The sequence below is a fragment of the Dama dama genome, chromosome 18 (assembly GCF_033118175.1).
Source record: "Dama dama isolate Ldn47 chromosome 18, ASM3311817v1, whole genome shotgun sequence".
NCBI classification, from domain to species: Eukaryota; Metazoa; Chordata; class Mammalia; order Artiodactyla; family Cervidae; genus Dama; species Dama dama.
The window spans coordinates 108529965-108549164 of NC_083698.1; the positions used below are offsets into that span (position 1 = coordinate 108529965).

General features: G+C 54.0%; 1 protein-coding gene and 1 long non-coding RNA gene across 4 annotated transcripts in view; one reads left to right on the forward strand and one right to left on the reverse strand.

Moving 5' to 3' along the window:
* PRKAG2 (protein kinase AMP-activated non-catalytic subunit gamma 2) overlaps positions 1-13925 on the reverse strand; it is a 296870-nt gene extending 282945 nt beyond the window's left edge. For 2 of the 3 annotated variants that reach the window (XM_061166155.1, XM_061166154.1), the window contains exon 1: positions 13372-13925. In XM_061166155.1, the coding sequence (XP_061022138.1) occupies positions 13372-13485 (114 nt within the window). In that variant the 5' untranslated portion in view covers positions 13486-13925. The remainder of the gene's footprint in view (positions 1-13371) is intronic. The other variant, XM_061166157.1, reaches the window with a different exon arrangement.
* Positions 13926-13928: 3 nt separating this feature from the next.
* LOC133072652 (uncharacterized) lies at positions 13929-16369 on the forward strand. Its single transcript, XR_009696783.1, has 4 exons — positions 13929-14011; positions 14479-14648; positions 14852-15085; positions 15291-16369. It is a non-coding gene; the product is annotated as an uncharacterized LOC133072652 (long non-coding RNA).
* Positions 16370-19200: the final 2831 nt, after the last annotated feature.

Genomic DNA, 19200 nt, shown 5'->3' on the forward strand with positions numbered 1-19200 from the left:
TCTAACCCAGGGGAGCACACACCCTCTGGGGCCAGCGACTCCTCTGGGGGTGGGGGAGGCGGGAGAGACTCTGGGAGCCCCCAGGGGGTGTCCCAACCCCCAGGTGGAGCTTGCCAGGTTCTGTATCTGCACCCACCGTCTTCTCCCAGCAGCCTTTTGGCTTCGCTGTTTGGCATCTGCAGTTTCTCATCACCAACATCAAGGCAGAGGTGGTCCTGTGCGAAGTGGTTCCTTGGGGCTGGGAGATGAAGGCGCAGGTGCACGCCGCTCTCAAAGGAGCACGTGGTCCAGCTAAGGAGATGAGGGTCTGGCCCCCACGTGGCCCCGATCCTGGACAACCCTGAAGGGCCATCCCCATCCCAAGGGGCTCAGCTGGAGTTCGCTGTGACTGCCTCAGCGTCCAGCTTCTCCCCTTGCCCCATCGGCTTTCTTTCCTTTCCCTGCCATGGAAGGACCGAAGCGAGAAGCAGCACAGATGCCCTGGCTGAAATAACTTTTAGGTGAAGGTCAGAGACATCACTGAGAGCTAGCTCACCATTAAACAAGGAATATAACCCTAAATGTCCAACTCACTTTTTTAAAGGTTTATTATTTTATTTCTGCCTGTGCTGGATCTTCACTGCGGCACCTGGGGTTTCTCTAGTTGCAGAAAGTGGGGGGCTGCTCTTCACTGCAATGCACGGGCTTCTCATTGCAAAACACAGGCTCCAGAGCATGGACATAAGCAGCTGGGGCTCACGGACTCTAGAGCGCAGGTTCAGTGGTCATGGCACATGGGCTTAGTTGCTCCGTGGCACGAGGAATCTTTCCAAACCAGGGATCGAACCCGTGGTCCCCTGCATTGGCAGGCGGATTCTTTACCACTGGAACACCAGGGAAGCCTCCATTTGACTTTAACTCATATTCTACTGGGGCATCCCACGTAGCTCAGTTGATAAAGCATCTGCCTGCCATGTGGGAGACCTGGGTTCAATTCCTAGGTTGGGAAGATCCCCTGGAGAAGGAAATGGCAACCCACTCCAGTATTCTGGCCTGGAGAATCTCAGGGATGGAGCAGCCTGGCAGGCTACAGTTCATGGGATTGCAAGAGTCGGACACGAGTTAGCGCTATCTTTCTTTCTTCCATCTTTCTTCATATTTTATTACGGTCATAAATGCAGTGCCCACACACCCAGCCTCCGGAGCTGTGCTCTGAGCCTTTCCTGCAGACTGAGGTCACCACGTCCAGAGGAGGAGAGCAGACAGCAGTGCAAGCCTGGAGCCTGGGTCTTCGCTGGAAGGACTCTACGATCGCTCACCACTGCCCACAGCCTTGACTCGAGCCAGCGCAAAACAGAGCTGCTTTGAAAACGTTTTCTGTCTACCCCGAGGTGCAGACACCCCTGCAGAGCTCCCCGCAGGCCAGGTAGTTGGGACCAGGCTCCCCAGAAGCGCCCCCCACCCTCACCTGTGCCGAGGGCCCACCAGCCTGGAGGGCTTCCTCTCTTCCTGACATTCCTCCAGGAGAAAACCCGAGTTTTGCTGCCTGCTTTGCCACCATGGCCCATCCTGGAGCGCTGGGGCCTGCCTCCTCCATGGTCCGCAGCAGTGACCAGCGACCTCTCTGCTCCGGACCACCACGCAGGCTCCGGGCCACTTCCGTGCCTGCTGGGGTGGTCTCCCTGCCCGGCTCCTCCTCTAACCCAGGTGGATACTGCTGCCCGGGCATTTCCCTCTGTCTTGGAGCTGAGAGTATTCTATTACCTGTGCTCCAAGGTCATTTCAGAAATCTCAAAATACACCTAACGAGCAAAGAAGAGCGGTGAAAAGCTACCTCTCCCTTCTCCTGGCACTGGCCTCTCCCCAAGGGCAAAGGAGCTCCCCCGAGGCTCACTTCTCCTTAGTGATGAAAGCCGATGGCGAGGGTTGGGGGGGGGGGGTGCTATCAAATACCAGCCTCCGGAGGACCTGGGCTCCTCAACCTCACTCACAGCCCCTGAGTGCTCACTTGTCCTGGGGACGAAGCAGTTTCCATACGATCCTGGTGTCCAAGCCAAGTGTAGACCCTAGATTGCAATCCTCTTTGTAGTATGTATGACAAAGAATATTATTAATACTATCTAGCAATTGTACAATTAATAACATATTATTAAACAATAATACTATCACACATCAACCTGTTTAAGATCCTGGGCTTCCCTGGTGGCTCAGGCAGTAAAAAAATCTACCTGCCATGCAGGAGAGCTGAGTTCCTGGGTCGGGAAGATCCCCTGGAGTAGGAAATGGCAACCCAATCCAGTATTCTTGCCTGGAGAATTTCATGGACAGAGGAGCCTGGTGGGCTACAGTCTATAGGGTCACAAAGAGTCAGACAAGACTGAGCAACTAACACTTTAAGATCTCAATATAGTAATAAGAATATTATAAAATAATATTTAATTAACAGTTAGTTATAATGTATGAAAAGTACAATATGTTATTCTATATCGCTTATAATTAGATTATGTAATTGGGCTTTCCCTGGTGCCTCAGCTGGTAAAGAATCTGCCTGCAATGCAGGAGACCTGGGTTTGATCCCTGGGTTGGGGAGATCCCCTGGAGAAGGGAACGGCTACCCACTCCAGTATTCTCTCCTAGAGAATTCCATGGACTGTATAACCCATGGGGTCGCAAAGAGTCGGACATGAGTGACTTTCACCTTCACTTTTCACATTATATAATTATATCTACACAACATATAGTATATAAATATATAGTAATAAGATTAACATTGATTATTGCATACATTATTAATTATTATGTATATATTTATATATGTTTGAGAAGGATAAATGCTTGCTATTTTAAGCCACTGTGATTTGGGGTACTTGGTGGCAGAAGTGAACCTGCGTGGTGACTTGTGCCCGGAGCACCGGATGTAGGTGCTAAGCCTGTGAGGTGGGGGCTGAGCCCGTCCTGGTTATAGTTTTACTCTCAGCCCCGCCCAGTGCCTGGCAGACAGAGGGCTTTTGGTAAATGTTTGGTAACTCGGTAAGAAGTCCTACAGCCATTTGACAGAATACCCAGCACAGAAGGTCTTGATTCCTGCTTTGCTGTTTATCCTAATATTCAGTTCTTATTAAAAAAATGACAAAATGAGAAAGAACTACAAAATAAAATCTATGAAATTATAAATGGCAGATTATTTTCTAGATGAGACAGGTAAATCACAGGCTTCAATGTCGTTCTGTAAAAGGGAGCAAATAAACACCTGGTCAACCCCAAGGGCAAACCTGTGGAAGGCAGGCCAGATCTTTCATTTTCCCTGTGCCCATCCTGGGGCTGGTGTCTGTCCTGCCCGGCAGTCTTGCCTCCCACCCCAGGCTGCCTGGACCACTCACGGGCATCAACGTGGGGCAGGGGCAGGGCAGAGCAGGGATGGCAAAAACTCAGGTTAAACACAACACAGCTTTCTTGGCAGGTTGTACTAGAATAGGTGGGTGCTGTGGACAGCCTCAACTGCCTTCTCTGTGATAAGGAAAATAACACTGATAATGATGGTTATAGTATTTCACAGGGTTATTTCAGAGATAAACAGAGTCAGCTTATATACAAGCACACACTTGGCATCCTGAGCAAGTGCTCCATCAGTATTGCTAAATCTGATGACAATGTGTCGTCCCAGAGGGTATCTGATCATCAGTAATATTGATCACAAATGGCACTACCCATCAAGGACCGTCCAAATTGCTAGGAGGAAGAAAGTGCTTTGGGGTGCTCACAATATCCTGTGGACAAGAATGCCCGGGGATGACCGCACAATGACCACTGACCCCAACAGTGCTGTGAAGGCAGGGACTCTGCTGGATGAGGTCCTGGGGCCCCATAATATACCACAAACAAACGGTGAATGTTTTTTTTTTAAGTCTATTTGACTTTTTTTAAAAGATTTTTTTGGACATGGACTATTTTTAAAGTCTTTACCAAATTTACTACAATATTGTTTGTTTTATGGTTTGGTTTTTCGGCCCTGAGGCTTGTGGAAGTTTATCTCTCCGACCAGGGATGGAACCCACACCCCAGTATAGATTGGAAGGCAAACTCAACCACTGAACCGCCAGGGAAATTCCCGAACAATGTGCATTTAAAAACTATAGAAATTCTCTCTCAGTTCCGGAGGCCAGAGGCTGAAATCAAGGTGTGGGCAGGGCTACACTCCCTCGGAACCCCAGGGGAGGGCTCTCCCTTGCTTCTTCAGTCCCCGGTAGCCCCAGGGATCCTTGGCTTATGACAGCATCTCTGTAACCTCTGCCTGTCTTCCCATGATCTTCCTTCTGTGTCTCTGTATCCATGTGCTAAGTCGCTTCAGGCGTGTCCGACTCTTTGCAACCCCATGGACTGTAGCCCACCAGGCTCCTCTTGTCCATGGGATTATCCCAGGCAAGAATACTGGAGTGGGTTGCCATTTCCTTCTCCAGGGGATCTTCCCAACCCAGGGATTGAACCCGCGTCTCTTATGTCTGCTGCTTTGACCAGTGACTTCCTTAATACTAGCGCCACCAGGATAAGCCCCTCTGTATCCATATTTTCCTCTTTTTATAAGGACACCAGCCCTATTGACCTCAGTTTAACTTAGCCATTTCACTTGCAGAGACCCTACTTCCAAATCAGGTCACAGTCACTGCTACCAGAGGTTAGGATTACATCATCTTTCAGGAGACACAAGTCATCTATGATCCCGTTCACCTCTGTATCCTCAATGTCTAGCACGGGACCTGGGAAACAGACAGAAATGGGCTCACGGGTTTCCCAGTTTCGGCCCTAAGGGTGCCCAGCTGTAAATATGCTCCCAGCAACCTACCTCCCTATTTCCTTCAAAATGAGAAGCTGGCCCCCATCCTAAAATTCTGGCCCAGTCATATCCTTCCTCCAGTCCCCCCTCCAACCCAGCACCAGTGAGGTCCCCCAGGACCACCTGCCCAGCTCTGCACTGAGCCCCTGACGGGTCCCGGCAGGAGGTGGGCAGGGCTGCACGCCTCCCACAGCTAAGACCCGGCCTCAGCCACCTGGAAGAAAGGGTGGACCACCCCTGGGGGTGACCCAGAGCAAAGTGGTCTTTGTTGTCCATTCATCAGCGACTTTGCTGCCAGGTCAGAGTATATCAACACACAGAGGCTCTGGCACGAGCCCCAAAGCCCGGATGATATCTGATGGGTGTGTGACAAGCCGTGAGCTGGCAGAGAAGGGCTTCCTGTCAACAGGAAGGGAAGGATGCGGATCAAATCATTTTCAAAGCAGGCAGAGGAAGAAAGAGATGAGCGAGATTGGGGTTAACCGTTCCGACGCGGGGCTAAACCAGCCTTCCCTGGAGGGGAAGCCCGGCTGACAAGCCCTCAACCATTTCCTCTGCTCAGCTGCACACAGCGCACAGTGGGGTCTCTCTAAGAATCCCCCGGGGTTGAGCTGTGGGGACGCAGCCTCTCCCGAGGCTCCCCCGCCCGTCTGACAGTAAGGTCACGGTCGACTGACCAAGCAAATGAAGGACTTCTTCACCTCCAGTGCTCAGCACGGCATCAGCCACTGTCTGTCCCTTATCTTAAAGCCTCTGACCACATGCTGACATTCGGTTTGCTGTCCAGGGATATCAAGATGGGCTGGGCCACTGTCTGGAAAGAGGTGGGAGTCACAGGCATTCACATGTGTTGATACCCACTGTTCTGGGTCAGAGCGGGGGTAGTGGATGGGGGAGAATGGGGAAGGAAGGCCATTCTAACCCAGCTCTTCCAGGGTCTGTGGCCTGTTTGGTGACCTGAGTAACCCCATAAAAGTGAAATAGTGCCCAGAAACAGACATCGCTGGCAGTGAGCTAAATATATCAAGATGGGAAAAGTAGAAGAAAAACAGATAGTTAAGAAACAGCATCCTGTGAGACTTCTCTAGTGGCTGAGTGGTTTAAGACTCTGCCTTTCAACTCAGGGGACGTGGGTCTGATCCCTAGTCGGGGAACGAAGACCCCATATTGCCTCAGGGCAGCTCAGCCCGAGAGATGACGATCAAGGCCCCGTGCCACAGCTGGAGTCTGTGCCCCACATCAAAAGATCCTGCCTGCTGCAACCAAGATCCCACGTGCTGCAACTCAGACGCAAGGCAGCCAAATAAATGAACATCAAAAAACAAACAAAAAAAGAAACAGCATCGTTCAAGAGCACAATTACGTGTCTGGATGGTTTCAGAAGACACAAGCTGATGTGCTGAAGTTAAACAGAATGAAGTCTGAGCAGGTGAAAAGCCCTTGGCAAGTTAAGACGTGCTTCCAGTTTTTCTGGAGTCAGACTTGGGTCAAAAGGGAAACCCCTGGGGGCAGATCAGTAATAGAAGACAGTTTTGCTATATTTTTACTGGAGGAGGAAACAGGCAGGGAAAGATACCGGTGAAGTGCTGAGAACCAGATCAAGTTTATGATGTGTGGAAAGACACAACCCTGAACACACATGTGTGGGGCCGCCGCTGCTGCTGTAACCACAGAACTCACGATGTCCTTTTGGCGCAATAATGACCCAGGATATCAATGATCGCATTTATCATGAGGCCACAAGGCAGTGTTCAGAGCCCGGTTTACCAAGGACCTTGAACCCTCCACAGACAGGTGCTAGGAAAGAGTGGGCCCAGGGCAGCAGAGGCTAGACGTGACGATAGGGTCACCAACCATGGGACAGGGGATGCGCATGTTCTCAGCTGGGGACAAGCTGTAAAGTGGGGACAAGAAGATGAGACAGGGAACCCAGCCTGTGAGTCACTGGATGTGTGATTCTGCAAATCCACGTGTTTGGTGCTCTGCTTAGGTCACTAGGTGAGCTGGTCCATGGAGATCCACGCGTAGTCTGTAGGGTGGAATCTTCCGGGAAGGGTACCCCTATATCTGTTATCTGCCTACCCGTGCCCCCCACAGGCCCAGAGCTGGACTGTGCTTAGCTGTGCATTCAGCCGATGCGCTACATGAAGCCCACCCCACAGTCAGTCCAGCCAACACCCTGCGAGCTGCAGAGAGACAGCCAGGCCTCGTTCATAAACCCCGGAGCCACAGAACAGTTCCGGGGGCTCCATGATTGACTCCCCTGCCTCCTCCAATACCACGCTCTGGGCCCTGTAAGAGCCTGTGCTCAGGGTGCCCAAAATGCATCAAGCCACTGAGGGGCAAAGTCAGGAAACAATGCAGTGAGGTCTAAGAGGCTGGACCACCAGCGAGTACTCGGGCTGGGGGCCTGTCTGGACACTCATCTTTATCTGGGAGCCAAAACTACTCTACCTTTGTTCTACCGTCAGCAGCCAAGAGTCTCTCCTCTCAACGGCAGGTGGAAGAGTGCAGATGCTAGAGAGATGGATGGATAGCTACACAGATACTTAGATGGGGGGATGGACAGACTGACAGAAAGAATAACATGGGGGCAGGGGGCTTCCCCGGTGGCTCAAGTGGTAAAGAATCTGCCTGCCAAGTGCAGGAGATGCAGGAGACGTGGGTTCAACCCCTGGGTCAGGACGACCGGCCTGGAGAAGGACATGGCAGCCTGCTCCAGGACTCTTGCCCAGGAAACCCCATGGACAGAGGCGCCTGGCTACAGTTCATGGGGTCGCAAAAAAGTCAGACACGACTCAGCACACGCAAGAGTCACAGCCCACACACTGAGGAAGTTGGAAAGCAATTCTTTGTTAAATCCCTGGTGGCCTGAGAGTCACCCAGAAAACTTATCAGAAACAAAGAACCACAGGTCTCACGCCCCAGAGACACTGATTCAGCAGCTCTGGACTGAGCCCTAGGATGTACATTTTAAGCAAACACTGGGAGGATCGACTTAGGCTGGTCTGTGAGCTGCACTTGGAAAAACACTGTCCTAAACCCTAACGCATCTTGTTCAAGGTGGTACACGCTGACCAAGGTCAAGGCCAAAGATGACACAAACCCCCGCACCTTGCCGCATCGCACCCGCTTTCCCTTCACCGAGGCTTTAGTCCAGGAAGTTCCAGCAGCGAGGTGGGCAGTGAGCAGTCCTGCGCGGGGCAGAAGGCAGCTCCCAGTCCCGGGCAGGGCCCCCTCATTCACGCCCTGCCCAGCAGAGCGAATCTGGCTGGATGGAGGCTACTGGTCCCAGGCCCATCTACAAGGAGAAGGGCACTGGGCTTCAGGCAGCACGAGGCTTCCCTCGGGAGACACCACAAGCAAAGATGTCCCCAGCGACCGGCCCAAGCCACGCTGGGTCTCCATGACCTCTGAGGCCGGCCAGCTGCTCCTGGCTCTATTTCTAGGCTGTCTCTGGGGACTGACACGGATTTCTGCTGCCCCTCTCCCAGGAGATGCAGGGGCTGGGCACTCTGGCAGCAGTAAGTATTGGGCCACTGTCTCGGACCGAGGCTGACCTCCCCTAGCTGCCTCTGTGTCCCCACGGGCCCCCACGTGGGTCCTTCTCTCCAAAGTCCTCCCTGCCCCCCGGCCTCCTACCCCATCATTGGCCTGTGAACAGTCCCAGGGTCCCACAAGACGGTCAAAAAGACAGCCAGCGGTCACCACTTACAGTAAGGCTGCGCATTAACAGGGCACATTCTTTTTCTCGGACAGAAAGGAGGAAAGCACATGGTAACTCCCAGCGATGGCTGCTCTGGCAGAGGGTTCTGGCAGGTGGCCAGGCACAGCTAGGCTTCTAATGAGCTCTTTTCTAAAAGCATTCCCACCACCTGGATGACTGCTCCTGCCTTCCATTAGGGATGAAGGCGGAGGAACGAGAACCCAGGCGAGGTGCCAGCACACCACGACTCTGAACGCTACGCTTGTCTTGCTACTCTTAAAGGCCCAGGGCAGCCCCAGAGGAGCCTGCACACAGGCGTTCCTCTCCTCTCCCTCTTCCCCTTTGCCCGGACAAGATCTAAGAGGGTCTCCCCCAAAGGTGACCCACTCTGAGACCGAAGCCAAGCAAGGCCCTCTATCAGGCCCAAGGGCCATTCTCCCTTCAGCAGAATTCAGTTAGTGAATTACTTTAGTTAGTAACTGTGGGTCTCCAGCACCCACTGTCACCTCAGCCCTTAATCTAGCCCCTAAAGTTGATTCCTCTTTTCCATTATCTCAGGGCACAGCATGTGCTATGCTGCTGGCAGGACAGCAGGGTAAAAGAGGGTTAAGGATCTGAATTAAAAGACTTCCCTGGTGGTCCAGTAGTTAAGCATCCATCTGCCAATGCAGGGGACACTGGTTTAATACCTGGGCCGGGAAGAACCCACGTGCCTCAGAGCAACTAAGCCTGGAAGCCACAACTACTGAGCCCATGAGCTGCAACGACTGCACTCACACGCCCTAGAGTCTGTGCTCCCCAACAAGAGAAGCCACTGCAATGAGACGCCCCCACTGACCATCACCAGAGAAAGCCTGCCTGCAGTAATGAAGACCCAGTGCAGCCAAAAAAAATTACAAAGTAAAAAACAAAGAAGTAAAATAAATTAAAAAGAAAGATCTAGATTAAAGAGCCTAGGATGGAGGTTTGCAATTATCTCCCCCAACATCCTTGGTCATAGTTCTGTTTACGCATCAGATGTGAGGCTGGAGACTGAGTCCAGTCATGTCCATTTCAGAAAAAAAGCCCAGCTGCTTTGGACACCACAGTTAGTGTCACTGGCCGCCACCAAAGGACCCCACCACTGGACTGCCAGAGCCACGGTATCTTCCAGGAGCCGCTCTTTAAAATCCCGAGCATCCTGGGAAACGAACACCAATGACCACCAGGTGTTGGGGGAGGCGGCAGAAGTGATGCCCTTTGATTCGCTGCTCAAGTCCACCTGGGCCGTGACAGACTCACAATCTTCCCCCAAGAACCGGCTCCTGATACCAAACGTCCTGCAATCCTAAAGCCAGCTCAATCCCTTGCCATCCATCAGCCACCACGGCTGACCATCTTCCATCTTGCCTCTGTCTGTTTTCTCTTATCATTACTACAGTTCAAGCCCTCAAATGCTGATCTCTGGGTTTTTTACCCAAGCATTTGATCGCTTCCTTTGACACCAGCCCAGTCCCCATAACTCTGCTCTGCGAAGTGGTGTCGTCATCACTTTTAATTGCTTCTTACTTTAAAGTGGAAGTGAAGTCGCTCAGTTGCGTCCGACTCTTTGCGACCCCACGGACTGGAGCCCACCAGGCTCCTCTGTCCATGGGATTCTCCAGGCAAGAATACTGGAGTGGATTACCATTTCCTTCTCCAGGGGATCTTCCCGACCCAGGGATCGAACTCCGGTCTCCTGCACTGCAGGCAGATTCTCTACCGTCTGAGCCACCAGGGAAGCCTCTGACTTGAAATTCCCCCTCAAAACAGTGAGACAATGACTTGGATTCAGTAGTTTATCCCAGGGAGCGGGGGAGGCGAGGCAAGGAAGTCAGGCCAGACAGAAAGAGCAGGTGAATGACTGCTAAGTCCACCACTCTGGGCAACCGGGGCTGGGTCCTGCTGGGACCCTTGGAGGCTTCGATGGAACCTTTTCCCCCACCTGCATTCCTCCTTGGTGAGGGCTGCCCCTTTGGGGCATAATCCCAACCCCGACATTTCCACTCCAGCCTGTACTCAGGCTGAGCGAGCTGCCACTATTCAAGAGACGTCCTTGAGGAGCGGAGAGACAGTGAGCAGCCGTGGTGTGGAGTGGAGCTGTCCAGCAAGGCTGCAGGGAACCCCGGGTGGGCTCTGGGCGCAGCAGGAAGGACACCCATCGCATCTACTGAGCTTCCCAAGGGCTCCAGGGGGGGCATCCTCATTCCTGGGCCTAACTCCCAGGAAGCACTCCCAGAGAAGACACAGGAGGCCAGTTAAAGTGGAACTGTGGGTAACAACGGACGGTTTTTCTTTTAGTATAAGTTTATCCCAAATGGTGCCTGGCACATTCGTACACTAAGAAGTTGTTCAGTGTTTAAAATTCGAATTTAACTGGGCATTTAGTATTTCTACTTGCTAAATCTTACAAGGCCGATAAAAGGCTCTCCTTGATCTGACCTTCACGTATTTCCGATTACCCTGATTTCTCAAACCCTTTCGTCCATGAAAAAGGGGTCCTTTGCTAGATCTGGAAACAGCCCCACACATCCCAACTCCAGAGAGGGGCTCAAGCTGGTTCCCTGGCAGGGGTGATCCCCCACCATGCCCCTGACACCTCTCTGTCCTGCCTACCACCTCTGGGCGCAGAGTCTCTTTGAACATGTCAATGCCCTGCCATCTCTCCCTTCTCTCCCCTCTGAAAGCAGGTACCGCCTGCCCCGGTCAACCTGTCATCTGCAAACATCTGTCTGAATGCCACATTCTCCCAGCTGGCATGTAACTCTTACCCAGCCCAGCACAGGGACCCACAGGTAATTACTAGTTGTTAGTGACAACACCCTCTTGGTTGCCCCTGCCCCCAAACACACAGTAAATGCAGGCCCTGTGAAAGCACAGACAGAGGCCCTCTCCTTTCCCCCTGGATCTCACCATCAAGGAGCGCAGCCCACGTGCTGTGGAATAACTGAGTGAACGGTACTTTCTGTAAGGGCTGCATCGGGCCAAGAACGACGTCTAAAGCAGCCAAAGTCATCACCAGCAGCAGGAGGGCTGGTGAGAGGATTCCAACTCTATCGTGGCTTTTCCGCCGTCACACCTTGGCCGCTCGGTCCTTTTCGGGGTTCTGGGTTTTGCCCTCCACCCCTCCGGAGCGCGCCCTACACACATGTGCCCATTTGAGACCAGCCTGAATAGGATATGGCCTGGGCACTAGTTGTCATTTTCTTTTCTCTCTTTTAAAGTAGATGCTCTGATCTAAGTGTAATAGCCACACATTCATATAACAGTTTGCACTGGTATGAGCTTTCCCGCGAGTTATTTTGTATCAACAGACTTGAAAGGGGGACAAAGCAAAGCTATTATCTGTTTGACAAACAGGAGAAGCTGAGTGGTTAAATGGCTCCATCAAGTGAAGACTACCAGAGGGAGGCTTCGCCTACTGGTGTCTAACTTTTCATTTACAAATATGGCTCAAAATATCTCACGTTAGGAATGTAAACAGGACTATCTCATTTTCAAATAGGATGTTTATTTTTTCAAAGGCATGCTTATTCCTGCAAGCTTGGGTCACCACCCTGGTGGTCACACTGCAAGCTTGGGCCCAGTCACCTGCTCCCTCAGCTCTTCCTTGCCAGGGAGGGCTGGCCACCTGTCCCAACTTGGGGCTGCTCCCTGAAGTACCCATCAGATGTCTGGGGCTCCCCCAGTACCTGACCTTCCTGGCCAGTGTTTGCACACAGGACTGGGAAGGAAGCGCAGTCAACAAACACCGGAGTGAAGTGCCCAAGAGAGTTCCCAGCAGAAAATGCTTGGCCAGCACCCCACCTTCCCCTGCCTCACTCCCCCACCCCACCCCAGGGGCTGTCAGGAAGGATTAGCTTCCAGGAGGTGTCTGTAACAAGGTGAGGTGGGAGGCAGCCCTGTGCCCAAGACGGGTCACCCATCATCAACATTACATCCTCCACGAAGTTCTCTTGTGTGTGTGTTTGGACACATGTGTACTCGGTTAGTGAAGGCTGGGGGTGTGACCCAGCTGGGGGCTTCCTTCAGGTGCAGGTAAGGGCTGCAGGGCTCAGCATCAGACCAACCCCCCATCCACCCACCCATGGAGTGGCTAGGGAAGGCTGCGGGGGGCCAGGGGCAGGCAAACCGCAGGGTGGGCGCACGACCCCAGCCTGCCACGCCCTCCAGCCGGACAAAGTCAAGCTGCAGACTGATCGATGTCGCCAAAGTCCGGCCCGGCGGCCGGCGTGACCAGGGCTGAAGTTCGCGAGGGCCCTGCACGCCTTAGGGGGTCTGGAGCCTCCAAATGCCTGAAATGGGCTCCCAGGGTCAGGCACTGGGGCCGGCTGCAGAGGAGCCTCCCGCCCCGGGTCCAGAGACACCCGAGGGAAGATGAGGAGCTGGGTGCTGGGGAGCGGGATGGAGGGGGGTCCGTTTAAGGGCGCAGCTACACAGCCGCCGCCCCCCTCCCCCGCTGTCCCCACCCACCGCCCCTCCCGTCGGTCCCCAGCCGCGGCGCGCGGCTCCACCTCCCCGGAGCGCAATCCACACGGTCCTCCTTCAACAAAAACAACCCTACGCACCGCCCCCCGCACCCGCACCCGGCGGGATCCCGGGCTACGCCCAGCCCGCCCGGCCGCAGACGGTGGGTCGCCCGGCCCGGGAGGCACGCGGGCGGGGCGGGAGAGGGAGCCCCAGCCCGGCGGCGCAGCTCGGCCCCGCGCCGTCAGCCGTCCCCGGAGCGGCAGGAGGGGCGCGCACGGCGGCAGGGCCGCCCGCGTTAACCGCTTCCGCGCCGGCTCGGAGCGCCGCGGGGGACGGCGAGCGGGAGGCCCCGTGGGGCCGGACTCACCGGAATGTGCACCCGCAGCGAACGCCGCTTCTGGCTGCTGTTTTTCTTGCCGCCGCTCCCGCCGGGGCTGCAAACATCTTTCTTCTTCTTGGTGTCCATGGCCGCGCTTCCCATAACTTTAAGCCGAAGTTAATTCCGGGTGACCCGTTCCTGGAATTCGGTCCTCTCCTTCCCCGTGCCCGGCCCCCGCCGTCGGCCGCGGGCGCTGTTTACTGTCCCCTCCCGCCTGAAGACACCGCGTGGGGACTTCCGCGGGAGGGAGGTGGGGCAGGGACCTCGGGCCCGCCGCGGGTGGCGGTCGGCGGGACCGCCGGGTTCACGTGTCCGCTTCCTCCTACGGGATCGTCCGAGGCAGAACCGAAGCCCGAGGCCGTCCTGGCTCGGGCTACGCGTGGCAGCGGGCTCCCGCCGGGTGACAAAGTTTTCTTCCTTTGGCAAGGCGAGGCAACATTTCCCACCCTCCCGGCTCCCCGCCACTCCCCGATTCCCAGAGGTAATCGGACAGGCAGGTGCAGTTAAACACTGAGAAGCAGCCCTCCTATTGCCTGAGCCTGAGCGGAAGATCTGGCGAGAGCGAGACGCTATATATATTAACGTGAGCCTCGGCCGCAGAATAAACCAGCCCGCAGCCTGGAGCGAGGTCCGTCCCCCTTTCTGGGCGAGGGAGGGAGGAGGAGGAGGGGAAGAGGAGGTGCAAACGCGGAGACTCTGCGCAATTGGACCGCGGCGCGGCGGCGAGCTCGGCTGCTGGCGGCAGGCCGGAGAGCGCGCGGGAGCCCCGCGGGGAGCGGAGGCCCGGGCGCCCGCTCCGTCCCCCCGCCTCCGTCGCTCCGGGGCCCGGGACTCCGCGAAGGGCCGGGCCTGGCCCGGACGCAGGCTGGCGGCGCGGGGCGGTGGATGGCGGCGCGCTTCGAACAGGAAGTGCACGGCGTGCCGCGCGCTCCCCTCGCCACAGCGCGCTGTAGCCCGGGGGTCTGTGGTCCCCTGCGGCCGCGGCGGCGCGGGACCCACTCTGACCCCGGGAGACCACCCCACCCCCCAGTGTCGGTCATGACCCCCCCCCCCCACACACACACACACTCTGAAACACGCACACGTGCCCCGCAGACCCGGCGGCGGCGGAAGCGCGGGGGTTTCGGTGGGATGCGCGCTGACCAGCACGTGCGTCTGGAAAACTGGGGCGCTGCCCGCCGGCGTGCGCGCTGAGATCGCATCGAGCAGGTGCCACCCCCCACCGCCCAGCTCCCGGCTGTTTCAGGTTCACCAAGGGACCCGCGGTAAGGGTCGGGCGCGGAGTCCGCAGGCCGGCGCCGCGGGGCACGCGGGGTTGCTAAGACGGCGGAGGAAATGGTGGGGGTCGAGGGCTGGAAACGCGGGGCGAGGCGCCCACGTGCTGCCGCGGTCTCAGCCCCACGCGTAGCCCCGGGCCGGCCGGGGGTTCTCTGGGGGTGGCGGGGTGACCCCTCCCACCCCAACCAAGGCGCACCCCGGACCCTTCCCCCACCCCGGCTGGAAGTGGGGCGAGTCCTCGGTAGAGAGTCGCCTGCCCTCCTGCTCGCGGCTCTGAGGACAGGGTGGCCCCCAAAGCCTCTCGAGCGCCCTGAACGCTGACGTCAGCTCTCCTGCTCCCGGCCGGCCATCAGTGGTGTGAGGACGCAGGTCGCTTTGGGGACGCCCCGGGGGCTGTGAGGAGATGGCCTTCCCTCCTGTCCAGGTGCGGAGGGTCGCAGAGGTCTCCCCCGGGAAGGAGGGTGGGCCCGCTTCAGGGACGCCCCGCAGGCGGTGCCCCCCACCCAGCTACAAGGTACCCTCGTCCAACCTATCTTCCTGCTTCCCTGTCCAGTCCGAGTTCCTCCGCTTGTGTGAAATCCCCCCCAGTCTGGGTGGTGCCTGGTTCAGACGTTCTGAACCCGTTTCAGGGCTTCTGGAGGGTTCCTTCCCCTCCCGACTCTCCAGTCCCGAGTGGAGCGGAGGCGCTGAAGACCCTCCCGTCCCAGAGCCGTGCTTTCTGGACTGCTGCCGCTAAGTGGTTTCAGTCGTGTCTAACTCCTTGTGACCTCAGACTGTAGCCTCCCAGGCTCCTCTGTCCATGGAACACTCCAATCAAGAATACAGGAGTGAATTGCCTTTCCCGTCTCCAGGGGATCTTCCCCACCCGGGGATCGAACTCGCGTCTTTAGAGTCTCCGATACTGGGAAGCGGGTTCTTTACCACTAGCGCCACCTGGGGAGCTTTCTGGACGGAAGGTTGCAGTGCCCTGGAGGGGCCCGCAACTGGGTCCAAAAGCCACTTGGCCATCAGGTGTGGAGTTTCTCGCCTTGACCTTTTTTGAACGGCTGGCTGCGGGGGAGGATTTCCGGAGACTCAGGGAGATGACTGCCTTATTCCACTGAACGCTGGAAACACTGATTAGAAAGAGACAAGGGTGGGCCTTCAGCCTAACTGATGTATAAAGCCCACCTGGACCCACGCAGAGTGACTCTCCAGGTGTCATTTAAATTCCATCTCTTCAGTTTAATATTTTAATCCCTGTCACAATAATAACTGGCCAAGGCAAGGGAATGACTCCATTTGCTGAGAACTGGTTTTGGAAGGAGAGAAGGAGGGGCAGGAGGGAAATCTGGGAGCCTTGGGGAGGGCCCTCCTGGGATCCATTCAGAATGAGGGCTGCCCTGTTATTTCTCACACTGAGCATTTTGCCTGAGGCCTGTCATGGTTAATGGGCTGTGCCTGGATTGTTAGAATAGGTACTTTTGTCTGTTGATTTGAGTAAATATGCCCCAGCATTTTGGGCTTCCCCGGTGGATCAGCAGTAAAAACACCCACCTGCATTGCAGGCGCTGCAGGTTCAATCCTTGGGTTGGGAAGATCCCCTGGAGGAGGGCATGGCAACCCACTCCAGGGTTCTTGCCTGAAGAATCCCATGAACAGAGGATCCTGTTGGGCTAGTCCGTGGGCTCGCCCCATCACTCATTAATAAAATTCATTTGCTCTCTGAGTTTGGTTGGAGTGTTGACTTTTCTGCCTGGGAATCTTAAAACATTTTACTGTATTGCCTACATTTTAAGAGTCCCCCCATCTTTTTTGTTGTTGTTCCACATGTGTTTTTCTTTTTTTTTTTAATCTGGGTTTTTTGGTTTTTTTTTTTTTTTTTTTGCTTTATTTTTGGCCATACTGGGTCTTAGTTGCTTTGCCTGGGCTTTCTGTTCCGTTCAGATCAGTTGCTCAGTCATGTCTGACTCTTTGCGACCCCGTGGACTGCAGCACTCTGGGCTTCCCTGTTGATCACCAACTCCCTGAGCTTACTCAGACTCATGTCCATTAAGTTGGTGATGCCATCCAACCATCTCATCCTCTGTCGTCCCCTTCTCCTCCTGCTTTCAATCTTTCCCAGCATCAGGGTCTTTTCCAGTGAGTCCATTCTTTATATCAGGTGGCCAAATTATTAGAGCTTCAGCTTCAGCATCAGTCCTTCCAATGAGTATTCAGGACTGATTTCCTTTAGGATGGACTGGTTGGATCTCCTTGTAGTCCAAGGGACTCCCAAAAGTCTTCTCCAACACCACAGTTCAAAAGCATCAATTCTTCGGCGCTCAGCTTTCTTTATGGTCCAACTCTCACTTCCGTAGTTGCGGCAGGTTGAGGGGGACTACTCTTCTTTGCGGTATGAGGGGCTTCTCATTGTGGTGGCTCCTCTTGTTGCAGAGCATCCCCTTTGGGAGTGTAGGCTCAGTAGTCGTGGCTCTCCCACTTAGTTGCTTCACGGCATGTGGGACCTTCCTGGATCAGGGATGGAACCCCTGTCCCCTGCATTCGCAGGTGGGTTCTTATCCACTCTGCCACCAGGAATGTCCCTGGATGTTTCTTATAGTTGGTGTCAGAAGAAGCTTACCAGTCATTTTAAAAATAGGTGTTCGTTTATTTGGGGCTCTATCAGGTCTTAGTTTCGGCAGGCAGGATCTTTTTCCATTGCAGACTGTGGGCTTCTCTGCTGGAGGTGCACGGCCTCACTAGTTGCCGCACAGCATGTTGGATCTTAGCTCCCCAGCCAGGGATCAGACCCGAGTACCTGCATTGCAAGGTGGATTTTTAACCCCTGGACGACCTGAAAAGTCCCTTACCTGTCTTTTTTTTTTTTCCTTCTGAAAAGCAATTAATTCATTGATCGTACATCTTCCAATCAGTGAAAATGTATAATCAATCATAAATTCTATCAATCATACATAGAATGGAAGGAGCACAGTGATTGATTTGTGTTGGGGTGCCTCCTGGAACCCCTTCTCTCCTTCACCTGGCTGCAAGTTGTTTTAGCCGATAGCTAAATGTGGCATGCCCAAACCACAGCCTCACTGTGATAACCCTGACATCAACTGTTTCTGAACACCCTGACCTATGACTCCCTTTGCAGAATTAAGGCAATTAAATGGATGCTGAACCAAAGAGAAACATTTTATGTAAAGGCAGCATTACTGATTTTACCTTTTGCTGTAGGGTCCAGTATTGCCAAGCTTAGCACTGTTAACGATCCTGTCTATGTAAAATTCTGACTTGGGGAGTGGTATAACATGAAGTTTATAGATATAATTTCCCCCCCAAATCAAGGAGAGACTCTTAGTGGTCGCCAAATATCTATGATTATCTACATAATAGATGCGATTATCTACATTTTCTAATGCACTGGCAGTTAGGGTAGGAATATGTAATTAATTCTGGCCAAGGAAATGTAAGTAGAATTAGTAGTTTTACCACTGGGTCAAGCAGTGAAGAGTTAGTATGTCTCCCCCATTTCCCCTTTCCTTCCTGCCGTGATCTTGGAGGCCATGTGTTCCGTGTAAGAGGGAGGAGGGCAACCAGCTTACATTGACTTGAGTCAATTGTATTAAGCCACTGACATTTTGTAGGCTTCCCTCGTGGTTCACACAGTATAGAATTTGCCTGTAATCCAGGAGACCCAGGTTTGATCCCTGGGTTGGGAAGATCCCCTGGAGAAGGGGAAGGCTACCCACTCCAGTATGCTTGCCTGGAGAATTCCATGGACAGAGGAGCCAGTTCATGGGGTCACTGAGATGTTGGTAATTATTTGTTATCACAGCATAGACTTGCCTATAAAAAAAAAATTACTACATTGAAATATTATTTATCTTCATGACTGATGTGGGGGCACCTCCTTAAATTTCACACCCAGGGCAGGAGCCTCATTTGCCTCATCCTCGTGTGATGGAAGGGTGAGAAGCAGAGGGTAGCCAGGGCCATGGGCTGTCAGGGGACCAGCTTCCATGTCCCAAGAGAAAGAGTTGAGTCCTCCCCAGCTCTGCCGCTGGGAAGTGGTGTGGCTGTGAGCAGGGCACTTTCTTTCTTCCTTAAGGAGTGGGATTGCCCGTGGAAGATTTCTAAGGCCTCTTTAATGTAGGCATGTATTGTGTCCCAATTGTATTTTATAGGTCTCGGTTAATTTTATTGCTCTAGGAATCCCTTTTGTAAATATATATTTTTCATTGGAGAGTAATTGCTTTACAATATTATGTTAGTTTCTGCCATACACTGACATGGATCAGCCACAGGTATACACATGTCCCTTCCCTCTTGACCCTCCCTCCCACCTCCCATCCCATCCCACCCCTCTAGGTTGTCACAGAGCACTGGGTTTGAACTCCCTGCCTCATACAGTAAATTCCCGCCGGCTATCTGTTTTACATATGGTAATGTGTATGTTTCAGTGCTACTCTTCCAATCCATTCCTCCCTCTCCTTCTGCCACAGTGTCCTGTTCTCGATGTCTGCGGAAGTCCCTTTTTTAACTGAACTTTTCGGAAGTATTGCGTGATGAATT